Source organism: Neomonachus schauinslandi, chromosome 12 (assembly GCF_002201575.2).
Source record: "Neomonachus schauinslandi chromosome 12, ASM220157v2, whole genome shotgun sequence".
Classification (NCBI taxonomy): Eukaryota; Metazoa; Chordata; class Mammalia; order Carnivora; family Phocidae; genus Neomonachus; species Neomonachus schauinslandi.
Genome location: NC_058414.1, coordinates 83,401,739 through 83,414,774, shown reverse-complemented (window position 1 = coordinate 83,414,774; position 13,036 = coordinate 83,401,739). Strand labels below are relative to the sequence as shown.

At 40.0% G+C, this 13,036-nt stretch overlaps 1 protein-coding gene across 2 annotated transcripts in view; it reads right to left on the bottom strand.

The window, feature by feature from the left end:
* NRF1 (nuclear respiratory factor 1) overlaps positions 1 to 13,036 on the bottom strand; it is a 143,535-nt gene that overhangs the window by 42,032 nt on the left and 88,467 nt on the right. For both annotated transcript variants that reach the window (XM_021699278.1, XM_044920290.1), the window contains exons 6-8: positions 5,541 to 5,699; positions 4,549 to 4,746; positions 3,831 to 3,932 (exon numbers count right to left, since the gene is read on the bottom strand). In XM_021699278.1, coding sequence (XP_021554953.1) covers positions 3,831 to 3,932; positions 4,549 to 4,746; positions 5,541 to 5,699 — 459 coding nt within the window. The remainder of the gene's footprint in view (positions 1 to 3,830; positions 3,933 to 4,548; positions 4,747 to 5,540; positions 5,700 to 13,036) is intronic.

Genomic DNA, 13,036 nt, shown 5'->3' with positions numbered 1-13,036 from the left:
AGAGAAAGGGCCCCAAGCCCTAGGAGGGAAAGATATTCAGAGGGTGTACAGTTAGCATCAATGCTTTTCTGAGAGACCCACTCCAATGAGGCCCTTCAAACTGTGGTCACTCTTACCCCTCTAGCTACAGTGAACCACTGAGGCCCTTCCACACTCTCCCAGTGCGATGCACTGCATGTGCTGTTCCCTTCGATAGGAACACAACAACTCCCACCTTTGCTTCTAGTCTGACCTCAGGTGAACCTTAAGGAGCCCAGACAACTCCCTCTATTCCCCTGTGGCCGAGGCTCAGGATCGCTCCTCTGTGTTCCATAGCACCCTGGGCTTACTTCCTCTAGATCCTTACCTCATTGCCATTGTGCTTTGATGTGTTTTTCTCTACCACCTACCTGTGTGCTCCTTAAGAGCAAGAGCAGTCTTTATTTTCCTCTATGTATCGAATCTATGTAAATGGCACAGGGCTCAGAAAGTGTTTACTGAATGGCAGGTGGAGAACATATTCCTTTATTCATGTTTTCCTACTTGTTCTTCAGCCTACTTATATTTCAGGTAAACTGATATTCATTAAAAAAACCATCTAGAATAAGTTGTGCTACTGTTACATGTGGGATGGGTCAGCTTAAGATTCATGTCTTCAATGTCTTTGTACTTTGGTTTCTTCTTCTTCTTCTTCTAACAGAACCATATATACCATTATGATCAGATACCATTCTCTTTCAAAATTTGACTTTTCTGACACTTGAATGCGATTAATATCACCACTACCAATTGGTGGTCTTATAACACAACAGAATAAATTCCCAAACCCATCTGCATTTGTAGGTATGCTATCAAAATTGAAATTGCATAAATATTTTGAAATCAACAGTTTATTTCATATTATTTTGAAATTCTTTCCTTGTTCCTTTTTTTTAAAGTAGGTTCCACGTCCAATGTGGCGCTTGAACTCATCATGCCCGTGAGATCAAAAGTCGCAGGCTCTTCCAACTGAGCCAGTCAGGTGCCCCAAAAGTCTCTCTTTTTTTAAAGTTTGTTTATTCATTTAAGAAATCTCTTTACCCACCGTGGGGCCCGAACTCACAATACTGAGACCAATAGTCACATGCTCTTCCCACTGAGCCAGCCAGGCGCCCCTATTTCCTTGTTCATTTCTAAATGTCTATGTAACTTACAGTGTCCTTAATTAGTTTTAAGCTGACTAAGGTTAGAGATTTTTTGTTTCTTCGTAACTATAGTCAACCCTTGAACAACACAGGTTTGAACTGTGTGGGTCCATTTATAAGGGGATTTTTTTTCAATAAATACAGTGTAGTACTATAAACATGTTTTTTCTTCCTTATGATTTTTAAAATAACACTTTCTTTAGCTTGCCTTATTGTAAGAATACAGTATATAATACATATAACATACAAAATATGTGTTAGTTGATTGTTTATGTTATCAGTAAGGCTTCTGATCAATACTAAGCTATTGGTAGTTAAGTTTTGGGGGAGTCAAAAAGTTATATGTGAATTTGACTGCATAGGGGGTCTATTATGCCCCTAACTCTCACGTTGTTCAAGGGTCAGGGGGACTTAGATTATTGGGCATTCTCAGGACATAAGAGTATTCAAACAGATTTGGGAGACCATATGTTACCAGAAGAGACAGGCCCCCAGTGGTCCTTCTAATAAATGTAACTAACTGGATGTTGAAGGCAGTATAGTCCAATGGCAAGAGGTCTCACTGGCAAGGTTAGTAGGATAACAAAATGACCTCACAACTTCTAAAAGTATTAGGTATCATTTATTTTTGTAAAGTACTTCCTGTTCCTTGGAAGAAAAGATGCGAAATATAAGGCAGTAGGATGTTTTTACTGAGTCATCTGATATAATGTTTCATTAACTTGATGTGGTCTTATCTGCCCTAAGCAGGGAGATATTTTGAGTAATTCCAGTTCTTATGGTCCAAAACTGAGATGCTAACAACATGTCAACATCTAGGAGAAATGAGAAGGCGAATAAATCACACTTTAAAAATCTAAAAACATTTTGTCCCTTTCTGAGATAACCTGTGCTGCTTCTCTTCATACCATTTTTATTTCACTGGAAGTGTGCAAAGAGTTACATTTTTTTTTTTTTAAATCTGACTGAATTTCGGTATTTACCAGCAGGCTATTTCTGTCATTCATCCATTCCTACAATAGATGACTTTAAAATGATGTGCTGAAAAAGCCACAGATAAGTCAGTGAGATTTTTTTTTTAATTCTTCCTATTTTTCCGTGAACTTCTGCATATGTTAATTACCACTATATACGTGAAGTTATTTAGTAAAATGGGCTTCAAAGAATTAGTCTCTAGAGAAGTGTTTAAGAAACACAGAGCTGCTGTCTTTAAACAGTATCAGGAAACATTCAGTAGGGAGATATGGTTGATAACTTTGGTTAAGTCAGAGAGTAAGAAATCTTGTGAATGTACCCACCACTATCTTTTCTATCACTTTGACACTTCAAGTTCTAGTGTCATCTAGTGTCCTCCAGTTCTAGTGTTTGGGGACTGACAGATATCTCCCTCGGCTAATCCATACTCTTCCATGATGTTTATATACTTATAAAAGTAAATATCCTGTCGACTGTTACTTTCCTATACTGTAAAACCAAATGCTGCTCCTGCCCCCAAACCTTCCCAGACTCCCTAGCTGGAAACATTCTCTCCTGAAGGCACAGACCACTTTGCAGCATCTTCTACAGCACGGAACAGAGTTCATTTATGTAGACACTTCTCTCCCCCACCAGACAGGAGGAGCAAGGTCTTGCGAGCAGGGTTCCCGTGTAAATCCACTTCACACATCTAACGCGTCAGTGCAGCATGATGGGGGCTCACTTCCTGTGGGCCGACTGCGGAGCCTGGCTGTGTTTCTCTTCATCTCCCTAGCCATGAGAACTTTCTCATTTCTCTCCCTTTCCTGAGTTGTGCAAATGAAAATGACTTTTGTGGTGTTCTGAGTGGAAAGCCCCATGGTTGTGAACAAGGATGAGATAATACTTTTAGCTTTATTTCTAATACTGCTCTTTGACATTTGTTAGCTGTTTTTGAAGCTTCAGGGCTACACCATATTGGTACCTTTAGGGGAAAAGCCTACAGTGCCTTAATGAACCCTTTCCTGAACTTCACAAATGGCTCAGAGCTCAGAGCCTGGACAACATTTTTCTAAATGCATTACTCAGCTTCGACACTTACTCCGTGACTTTGGGCAAGTCACCTAACCTCTACATGTTTCAGTTTTCTCATCTATAAAGTGAAGATAACAGAACCTATTCTTAAGAGGGTTGAGCACTTAGCTTACCAAGTGCTCAATTAAGGTTAGCTACCATTAGGTTAACATCCCATTAATTACCTTGATTTTGGTAGAGCAGGATTTTTTCATAAAGTCTTTTCAAAGGCATGTGTAAAATGTGATAAATCATGGCCACTGATTTACAAATATTTTTATCCCTCCCAAGAATTCTTTAGTAGCTCCAGTCTTAATGATAACTTTTTTTAATAAAGCCCAACGATTAAATCTTTGGGATTCACAGCATAAAATATTACATGGCTAATCTCTTTTTATTGCATATTACACAAAATGCTATATTGCAAATGTGACATTATAATTTCAGTTATTACAATTAATATACACAGCATAAGATACTTTGCAAAACTGTCACGGCCTGATGTTTTAAAAGGCTTAAATAAAATAACGCTATAGCTGTGTCGGCTACCCGGTCTTTTTATCTTCCGGACTCCAACTACTCCCTCACTGAGCTACACATTTAAGTATTTGAATAGACGCAGACCAAATCCTTTCTTACCTCTCCATCAGCCACTGCAGAATAATTCACTTGGGCAACAGTGACCGTGGTTGGCAATTCTGAAGCATCAGCCAATGTGGCTACCGTTGCCCCTGTACCAACCTAAAGAAAAACACGGAGGGTGGTGTCAGCGGATGGATCCTTCTACCTCTCCCTTACTCAGAAGTTAAGATTCGTGTAGTCCCAAATTCAGCATAGGTAATGATTGACGTGCTTTGTAATGTGAAATGAGTTACTAAACTCATATCTCAGACACTTATATATGAGTTTCAGAACTTTATTTCAACCAGATAAATCAATATCAGAAGCTATCACTTTTCACCATCAGTAAACTAGTATCAGTCAGCCAACTTTCTACTTTCACCCCAATCTGAATTTTAGAGGTTCCCCATCTACCAACAAGTTATGTTTTACCTCAGAAGAGCTAATTCCGAAGGAATAGCTCCTGGTCCTTGACAGAATGAAACGGTACAAAAGTAGCCAATTTAACAGTGCTTTGTTTTGGAAAAAACAAAGAAAAAGCTATCGACAGCTCGGTATTTAACAAATGGCGAACAATTTGAAGTATTCTTCAAAAATCAATTTCAGATAGAAAGACTTCGGGGAGCTATAAAAAGTTAATTAGGAGTTTGCATGACAAAAACTTTCTCCAGTCTGAGGGGAGGGGCCCACTGATCCACCTCAGAAACCACAATCTGAGAACCATAGGTTTACTCACCTGGATAAGTGAGACAGTGCCATCAGGGTTACTAAAGGTCTGGACTACGGTCTGTGACGGTACAAGATGGGCTATACTGTGTGTGGTTGTGGCCTGTGTTTGTGTTTGCTGATCTTCGAAAGCATACAAAAGGTCCTCCCGCCCATGCTGTTTATAACAGTTTTTAACTATGGTCCGTAGTGCCTGAGTCCATGAAACCTGTCACCAAAAGATCAGACAAGCACATTAAAGTCACAAAGAATGTTGGTTATTCAGCCCCACTATGGAATAAGCAGGTGCTTATTTATCAAACCAAACCAAACCTGTACAGAATAAGCTCCCTTAGGGTTATTTCCCTTAGACTGATTGTGGCACAAAGAAATTCAGCACCAAGCACCAAAGATTTCCCACTAGTTTCCTTCCTGATCAAAGCCTGGTTTAGCTTTTGGGTTCTTCTGAGGCCAACTCACAAAAGAAGTTTACTCTTTTGTCAAGAATCTTACATTAAGATTCTCAATAATCTTCCAGGCTAACTAAAAAACAAATATGCAGAAAAAGCAAGGGATGACATCTAGTTGAGCCCATCTTTTTAAAAAGAAGTATCATTATCAGACTCAGCCAACTTCTCATCTCTTTAATTCTATATTTATATTTCTCAACAGTGGTTCCGGCTAACCAGAAATAAGGACCTCTTCTAAGTCTTCAAAGTGATTAATATTTCTTCTTAACGTTTCTTCAGTTTTTCCAAGCACCTCATAATATTAAAACTGCTCCAAAAGGCAAGTAGGCTGAGAGAAGTGTAAACTCATGGACCCGCCCCGAGTCTTTATAGTGATGAAGTGAGGGAATGGCAAAGGCTACAAATCAGACAGTATCAAACTTCTTTGGGCGACAGGTTTGACTTTCACACATATTTTCTAGACTTTTTAGCATAAGAAGTAGAACCCCAAAAATTGAGGTGGTTGATTCACAGTGGAAAAGCAACAGGCTACTCAGGTCGGAGAAACCCTCACCCTCTGCTTTTGCTCTTCTGTGCGGACGTCACTCCGGACATTTGCCCATGGGATATCTTCAGGCCACCAGATGGGCTTGCAGCTCTCTTTGCCCCAGCCTGGTTTTCCTCGACCTGTGGAGTACTTGAGCATCTCTGGAATAAATGCCCGAAGCTGGGCCTGGAAGACAAGAGTGTGGTCATCAGCAGTCATGAAAAACATCTGGGCTGTGATTGTGTCTTCCACCAAATTCTAAGATAATAAAACAGAGAGCCTTCCTGGAGGGTCCCAGAGAATTCCAAGATGTGACTGATGAGAACCTATTGTTTCTCCACAGGTTACCATAGCTCCATGGGTGGCTGAGAATTATACATATGTTGGTAAAGTATACCTTAAGCTATATTTCATTGACTTGGCCCTAGAAGATCAAGAATACCTGCCAACAAGTTTGATTTCTGCCTAAGATACTATGGATGCTATTTCTCTGATTTCCATCCTACAGCTTTCCACACATTTAAGGTGTCAAACAAAGCCGATGTGTTTTCAACATTGTTCTGGAGGTAGTAACCAGGGCAAATAGATCAGAGAAATAAGAGGTGAGGAGCAGGAAGCATCGTCCCTATTTGTAGATGATATGACTGTGCATCTGGAAAACCCCAGATAATCATATGAAAAACTACTATAAACAGTAAGAGAATTCAGGAAGGTGGTTGGTTACAAATGGGAAATAGGGTCTACTTAATAAAAAGGGAAAATAACCCGGGCGCCTGGGTGGCTCAGTTGGTTAAGCGACTGCCTTCGGCTCAGGTCATGATCCTGGAGTCCCTGGATCGAGTCCCGCATCGGGCTCCCTGCTCGGCAGGGAGCCTGCTTCTCCCTCTGACCCTCCCCCCTCTCATGTGCTCTCTCTCTCTCATTCTCTCTGTCTCAAATAAATAAATAAAATTAAAAAAAAAAAAAAAAAAAAGGGAAAATAACCCTAAAGCTTTTCCAGAAAGTTTCTGGTATGCTAGGCCAACGTCTCTGAGTCTGACATACACATAGAGTGAGCATATGTGATCTTAAACACATTATGGACTTCATTCAGATTTATTTCACAAATCGAATCCAGACCAGGCAGGTGTTAAACGAGAGACAACTGCCATTCTTTAAATCTTGGCACAGTAACCACACTGAGTGTGTATGTTGGAGGAGAAGGGGCGCTTACTTTGTGAATACTCTTAATTGCTAACAATGAATTTTGGCAAGAGAAGCAGTTTATCAAGTTATAACGTTCTTCCCTGGACCTACAGCTTTCCCTTTAACCTCTGCAACACTCCAGAGAGAAGCAGCATCCTCCAACTAAGGACACATCCATACTACCCCTACAGCTCAAGACCAAAAGGAGAAGACAATTTTAGCAATGAGTCAGACCCAAGGACATGGGCTTGTAGAAATAAAAGAGAAAAAGAAAACAGAAATGGGAATGGTTAAGTATTAATGGGAGAATGAGCACAACACCAATTTTATATTCAAGAGCCTATTGAGATATCAGGTGTTCTTATTTGACTATTATTTTACCAGAAGCTGATACCAATTATTATATAATAGGGAATCATGAATCCAAATCAGTAATGCTTCCCCTAACGAGGAGAGCTCTGGTTGACTGTATTTGCATCATCGATCCTTGTGCCGAGCCTGCCATTTCACCTCCCCAAGTCCACCTCTCCCAGACAGTCTCCTGCCTACAGGATATGATATAATACACTCTGTATATATTTGGCTCTGCGGCACCAAGCGGCAGGCTAATAGAAAGTATCCATTTGCAAACCCAGGCTATCAGCTGGCTCATGAGGTCACTCCTTCAGTTATTTTAAGAAAGTGCATCTCAAAGTCATTTTCCCCTTTATCCTGCTTTCCTGGGAGTGTGTCTTTTTCTTGCTTCAGATACAGAGAGAAGGAAAAGGCTTAATCCTCACACACAATATTTGCGTTTCTTCAAGGGAAAAAAATAATGGCTTTCTCAGATGCAAAATAAACTGACACCACACACTTTTACAAGTCTCTCTTTTCTTTTAATCCCATTAACACTCTCCAAAAGGAGAGTTCTGAATATCCATACCTAGCAGAGTCTGGAGATAATGACGTAAGGCTCAACATCTCTAAATTAACATAAGACTACAGCGTTCAGAAGAACTTGCTGTCAAAAACACTTGGCTGACAGTCCGCTCCAATACCACCTGGAACCCCATACATTCTCTAATTCTGATGACTTTCAGCTTCTGATCCTGCACCTATTCGCATCATGGTTTCCCACACTCTTCAGCCCTGGGTCACCCTGGCACCTGGTGACAGACACCTTCCATCCTGTCTTGTTTTTTTGGCTCTCTCACATTAGGCTTTCACTGGGTTTCAAGGACTCACAGGTTACAGGAAGTGTGGGCAGTGCACCAATCTACTCACTTAAAACCCTCCTCTGCCTTCTCTCCAACCACCTGTCTTCTCAGTCTTAGTCTTTGCTAGTAGAACGCCCCTTTCTTTCCCTAGACAGCCAAGCTCAAAATCTCAGTCAGCTTTACCTCTTTCCTTCAACACCCATCTAGCTACTCATTGCAAGTTGAATTCTTTCTTCTTTGAAATGTCTGTGCTCTCCATCCCTTCTTCTTCAGACCCACCTTCATCCCCACTTCCTAGCCCAAGGCTAGTGCACCCTTCTAGCTGACCTTCTTGTGGAACTCCACGTTCTCCCCTTTCTTCCTCATCCCATGCATCCTTGACAGACAGATTTCCCTAAATGCTGCACAGATCCTATGCTCAAAAAACAAAAACAAAAACAAAAACAAAAACTTTCAAATGGTCTCTCACTACTAGCAACCAAACTAGACTCCCCTGTTTAGCTTTTCCAGCCCGCCACAATCCGGCCTCCCAGCACACTCAGTTCCTGCTAATTGCCAACAGGCAGCCTTGGTCCTATTTAGGTGAATCTCTGCACTATCTTATGAACTGAACTCATTCCTGCTTTATCCTTTTGATTTGTTCCCCTTACTGGAGCACCTTCTCAAGCTACTATTCCAATGCCGACACTTGTTCCTTATTGCCCCGCAAATCCCACATTCTTTGTGAAGTCTCTCTCTTTTTTTAAATGAAGATTTTATTTACTTATTTGAGAGAGAATGAGAGAGAGAGAGAGCATGAGAGGGGGGAGGGTCAGAGGGAGAAGCAGACTCCCTGCTAAGCAGGGAGCCCGATGCGGGACTCAATCCCAGGACTCCAGGATCATGACCTGAGCTGAAGGCAGTTGCTTAACCAACTGAGCCACCCAGGCGCCCCTCTTTGTGAAATATCTCTTGACTACTTCTCGAGTCAACTTCTTGTCAATCAGTCAGTAAGAACACAAACTCCAGACTCAGAGAGTTGGCTGTGAATCCCAGCTCTCTCTGACTGTTAATTTTCTCAACTGCAAAATGATAATGGCAAGTATACAGGATCAATTCAAAGGATCAGAGATAGTGGGGATATATGCACATAGTTGCACTGACTTAATAGCAGTTTTACTATTATTACTTCAGTCATCAGCCCTTTTCTCAAATTCAAAGAAAAAGTAAAAAATGTTCTGAAATGGTTTTCTAGTATTAAACACACTGTGATGTATAGAAAGACATTTATCCTTAGTTTTCCAAGGTGGGTATGGTGGGTATGGTGAAAAAGGCAGAAGGAAATAGAAATATGAGTTTATATGTATCTGTGTAAACATGGTTGAAGATGAGAAATAAAGAATGTTAGATTCAAAAAGTGACCATCGAGGCCAATTCCACGCCTTGAGGAAGCAAGCTGTTACCAACATGCCCCAATGCATAGATGGTTTAGGCAATTTGTTCTGTGGGATCTTTGAGCTTTTTTTTTTTTTTAAGTGTACAAGCAGATTACTAATGGAAATCATCAGGAAATGGGACTCAAGTGTAACCATAATTAGAAGAGAGAACTAGAACCAGGCAGCTGTCAGAGATGTTCCATGTGCTAGAAATCTCTGGATGGGAAATGTCTCAAAGTTTTGGGAAGAAGAAAGTAGGAGAAACAAGCAACACACAAGGAAGGTTGCGTCCACAGGCAAAACTCCATCAAAAATTTAAAAATGGGACCAGAGTGAAATTTAACTGCTGGTATACAAGTTCTAATTCAGAGGCAGATTTTAACTTTTTACTAATTATCAACTGTATAAATTTGCCCCCATATCAAAACAAGAGATAAAAAGCACTTTCTACTATAAAAGTTGACTTTTCAAGTCTGTACATTTGGGGGATGAAGACCATTCTTTGCTTTTAAATGCATAGAAATGATGTGACTTCACTGAAAAAGACGATTTTCCACCAGACTATTATTTTATACTGTCCCAAATAAACAGTGCTAAGGCTAAAGGGACTATCATTAAGGGAAAATGAACTATTCAGTATAGAAAGAGTTAAATGATTTCTTTCCAGAATTCAGCAGTGTGCTCTCATTACCAGTTGGATTAATTACTGGTCCTGGAGAGTTTTGGAAACCCAAGCTACTCAATGTGCTTGTTAAGGAAGGTTTGTCTTTAATCCCCAGAGGAGACAATCAACAGGATCAGCAAAGGTAAAGCCTACCCTCTCAGGCTGTCCTTTAATTGGGCTGCAGTAAACTTTCCCAGCCTCTCATTCTGATTTAGGGTTCTATATGGGCTTAAAGTGCCCTGCTTGGTCAGGAAACCCACCCCAAACCAGCAAAGAGTAGAAAGTACCACTCTTTCCAGGGCACATTCAGCAAAGAAAAATGGTATCAAATTCCTGCCAGTGGCGGTCAAAAGTAAAGATTATGTAGAAACCATAGATGGTTTTAAAAAAGATTTTCTGAAATTCTAAAAAGTTTAATCCAGCCAAAATGAGACAATTCTCACTATGTTAGAAATTTTCCACTTGTAAATTCAGTAAATTCTTTGCTGTCTTACCCTTATACATTCCCAAATGCCCATCTTCTCTCATTCTATCTTTGCTCTGCTTGTACCCAAGTCCTAGGATTTTTGAGGCCCCTGGTGTCTATTTTGATTCAGTTACCAAGAAAAGGCATCTCAAGACGTTTGCCAACTCCCCCTCTACTAAAGAGATGAGAGTATACATAATAAATTTCAAGAGAAAGCTGCTGAAATCAAATTGTGTTGGCAGGTCATGTTTTCTATAGCCTATAGGGAAACAGGAATGTGGCAGAGAAGGAAGACTGGAGAATTTTCAGACTGTGGCTTCATTATTTTAACTTAAAAGTCAACAGACTCAATTATATTCAAATGGATATTTAAAGGGTACTAGAAAGCAAAAGCAAAATTATTTTTTTGCTCACTATTTAAAATGATTTCTACCACTGATCTCTGTTCATAGAGACAATGGAAGTGACTTTCCTTATTAGAAACGCCAATCCTGTATCCCCCATTCCCTGGTAGCACCAGCAGAAACACTGGCTTCTTTTAATCTCATTTCCCCATAAAACATATTCCCATAGAAACATGGGAAGAACAAGTTTGGAAGGAAAAATAAATTCAGAGAATAGGAGGGACATTCAATGAAGACACTCATTTCGAGACTCTTCTCTCAAGCCAACCCTCCTGCTGTCTGTCTTCACATCCCATCAACCTACCAAACTGTTCCTCGCGTTCATCATATTGCTCTTAAAATTCTACCTTCCCTTTGAAGGAGTCTCAGATTGGTCCATTTCTGCTACCTCATCCCAGCTGTACTCTTCTGTGCAAAAATCTAAATAAACAAAGTCCTCTTTTCCATCCACCTTCTCCAATCCAGTCACCTGTCAGCAGCAGAACATCATTCCTTATAGGCCAAATTCTATGTATTTACATAAATATATGATGGAAAAGCACAGTTTTATTTTCCTTATTATTTTTTAAAGATTTTATTTATTTGACACAGAGAGAGAGAGAGAGAGAGAGAGAGAGCACAAGCAGGGGGAACAGCAGGCAGAGGGAGAGGGAGAAGCAGACTCCCCGCTGAGTGGGAAGCCTAATGCAGGTCTGATCCCAGGACCCTGGGATCATGACCTGAGCCGAAGACAGACCCTTAACCGACTGAGCCACCCAGGTGCCCCTGAAAAGCAGTTTTAAAGTGATGAAAGAAAACACAAATGGTATGATATTGTACATATTTTACTACAGCTCACTTTTTCCACTCAATATATTGTCACAGAGATCTCATGGTAGTACAAACTAGAATAATCTCATTTTTAAGAAAAAGTAGTTCCCTAGTATCCACGATATACATTTTTCCATTTTATTTAACCATTCTCCTGCTGATAAGCATTTAGATTATTTACAATGCTTGTAAAAATGTTCCGTTGTGCATAGGTGTGGGTATTTCTCTAGCAGCAAAGTGAAATTGCTGGTTAGAACGCATATGCATTTAAATTTTTTTTTTTTTTTAAGTAGGCTCCATGCCTAGCGTGAAGCCCAACTCAGAGCTTGAACTCACAACCCTGAGATCAAGACCTGAGTTGAGATCGAGAGTTGGATGCTTAGCCAACTGAGTCACCCAGGTGCCCCTGCATTTAACATTTTAATAGACATTGCCAAATTGTCCTCCAAAGAGTACCAATACCACTCCCATCAACAATACACACAAGACCCATTTTTTTCACACCCTCCCTCAAATTTTATTATCCAGCTTTCTTATTTTGATTCATCGAATGTGGGGGAAATGGTAACTATTTTAATTTTCATTACTAGTGAGGTTTTATATATTTACTGATTTATATATTCACTGATTATTTTTTCTTTTTGTGAACTGTTCAGAATGCTTTGCTTATTTTTCTTTCTTTTTTTTTTATTTATTTGACAGAGAGAGAGATAGCGAGAGCAGGAACACAAGCAGGGGGAGTGGGAGAGGGAGAAGCAGGCTTCCTGCCGAGCAGGGAGCCCGATGTGGGACTCGATCCCAGGACCCTGGGATCATGACCTGAGCTGAAGGCAGACGCTTAACGACTGAGCCACCCAGGCGCCCTTATTTTTCTAATTATCTCTTTCTTATTAATTTGAAGGACATATTAATATGTTCTGGATATTAGTACTTTGCCATATAATCTGCAAATATCTTCCTCTAGTCTAGTTGTATGCTGCATATGGAATTTGTAGGCCTTTATATGCCTTCTATTATTATTCCTAAATATATCATTACTCTTTTACTCTACTCAAAATATGCTATGTTCTACCTAAGAATTTAATAATTTTGTTACCAATAATTTTGTTATTCTCTTAAGCTCATCCTGCATATCTAATATTTACAAAATGTTGAATGGCATCATATACATAAACATTTTTTGATAATTTTAGATGGTAGGAAAAGCCTACTTTGCATATAGGTTTTGACATTACAGTAGGGAGAAGTAATTTGGAACTATTATCTACAACAGTGGTTCTCAAAGTTGGCTGCACACTGGAATCACCTGGGGAGTTTTAAACACTATACATGCCTGGATCTCATTCCCAAAGATTCTGATTTAATTGGTCTGGACTATGGCCT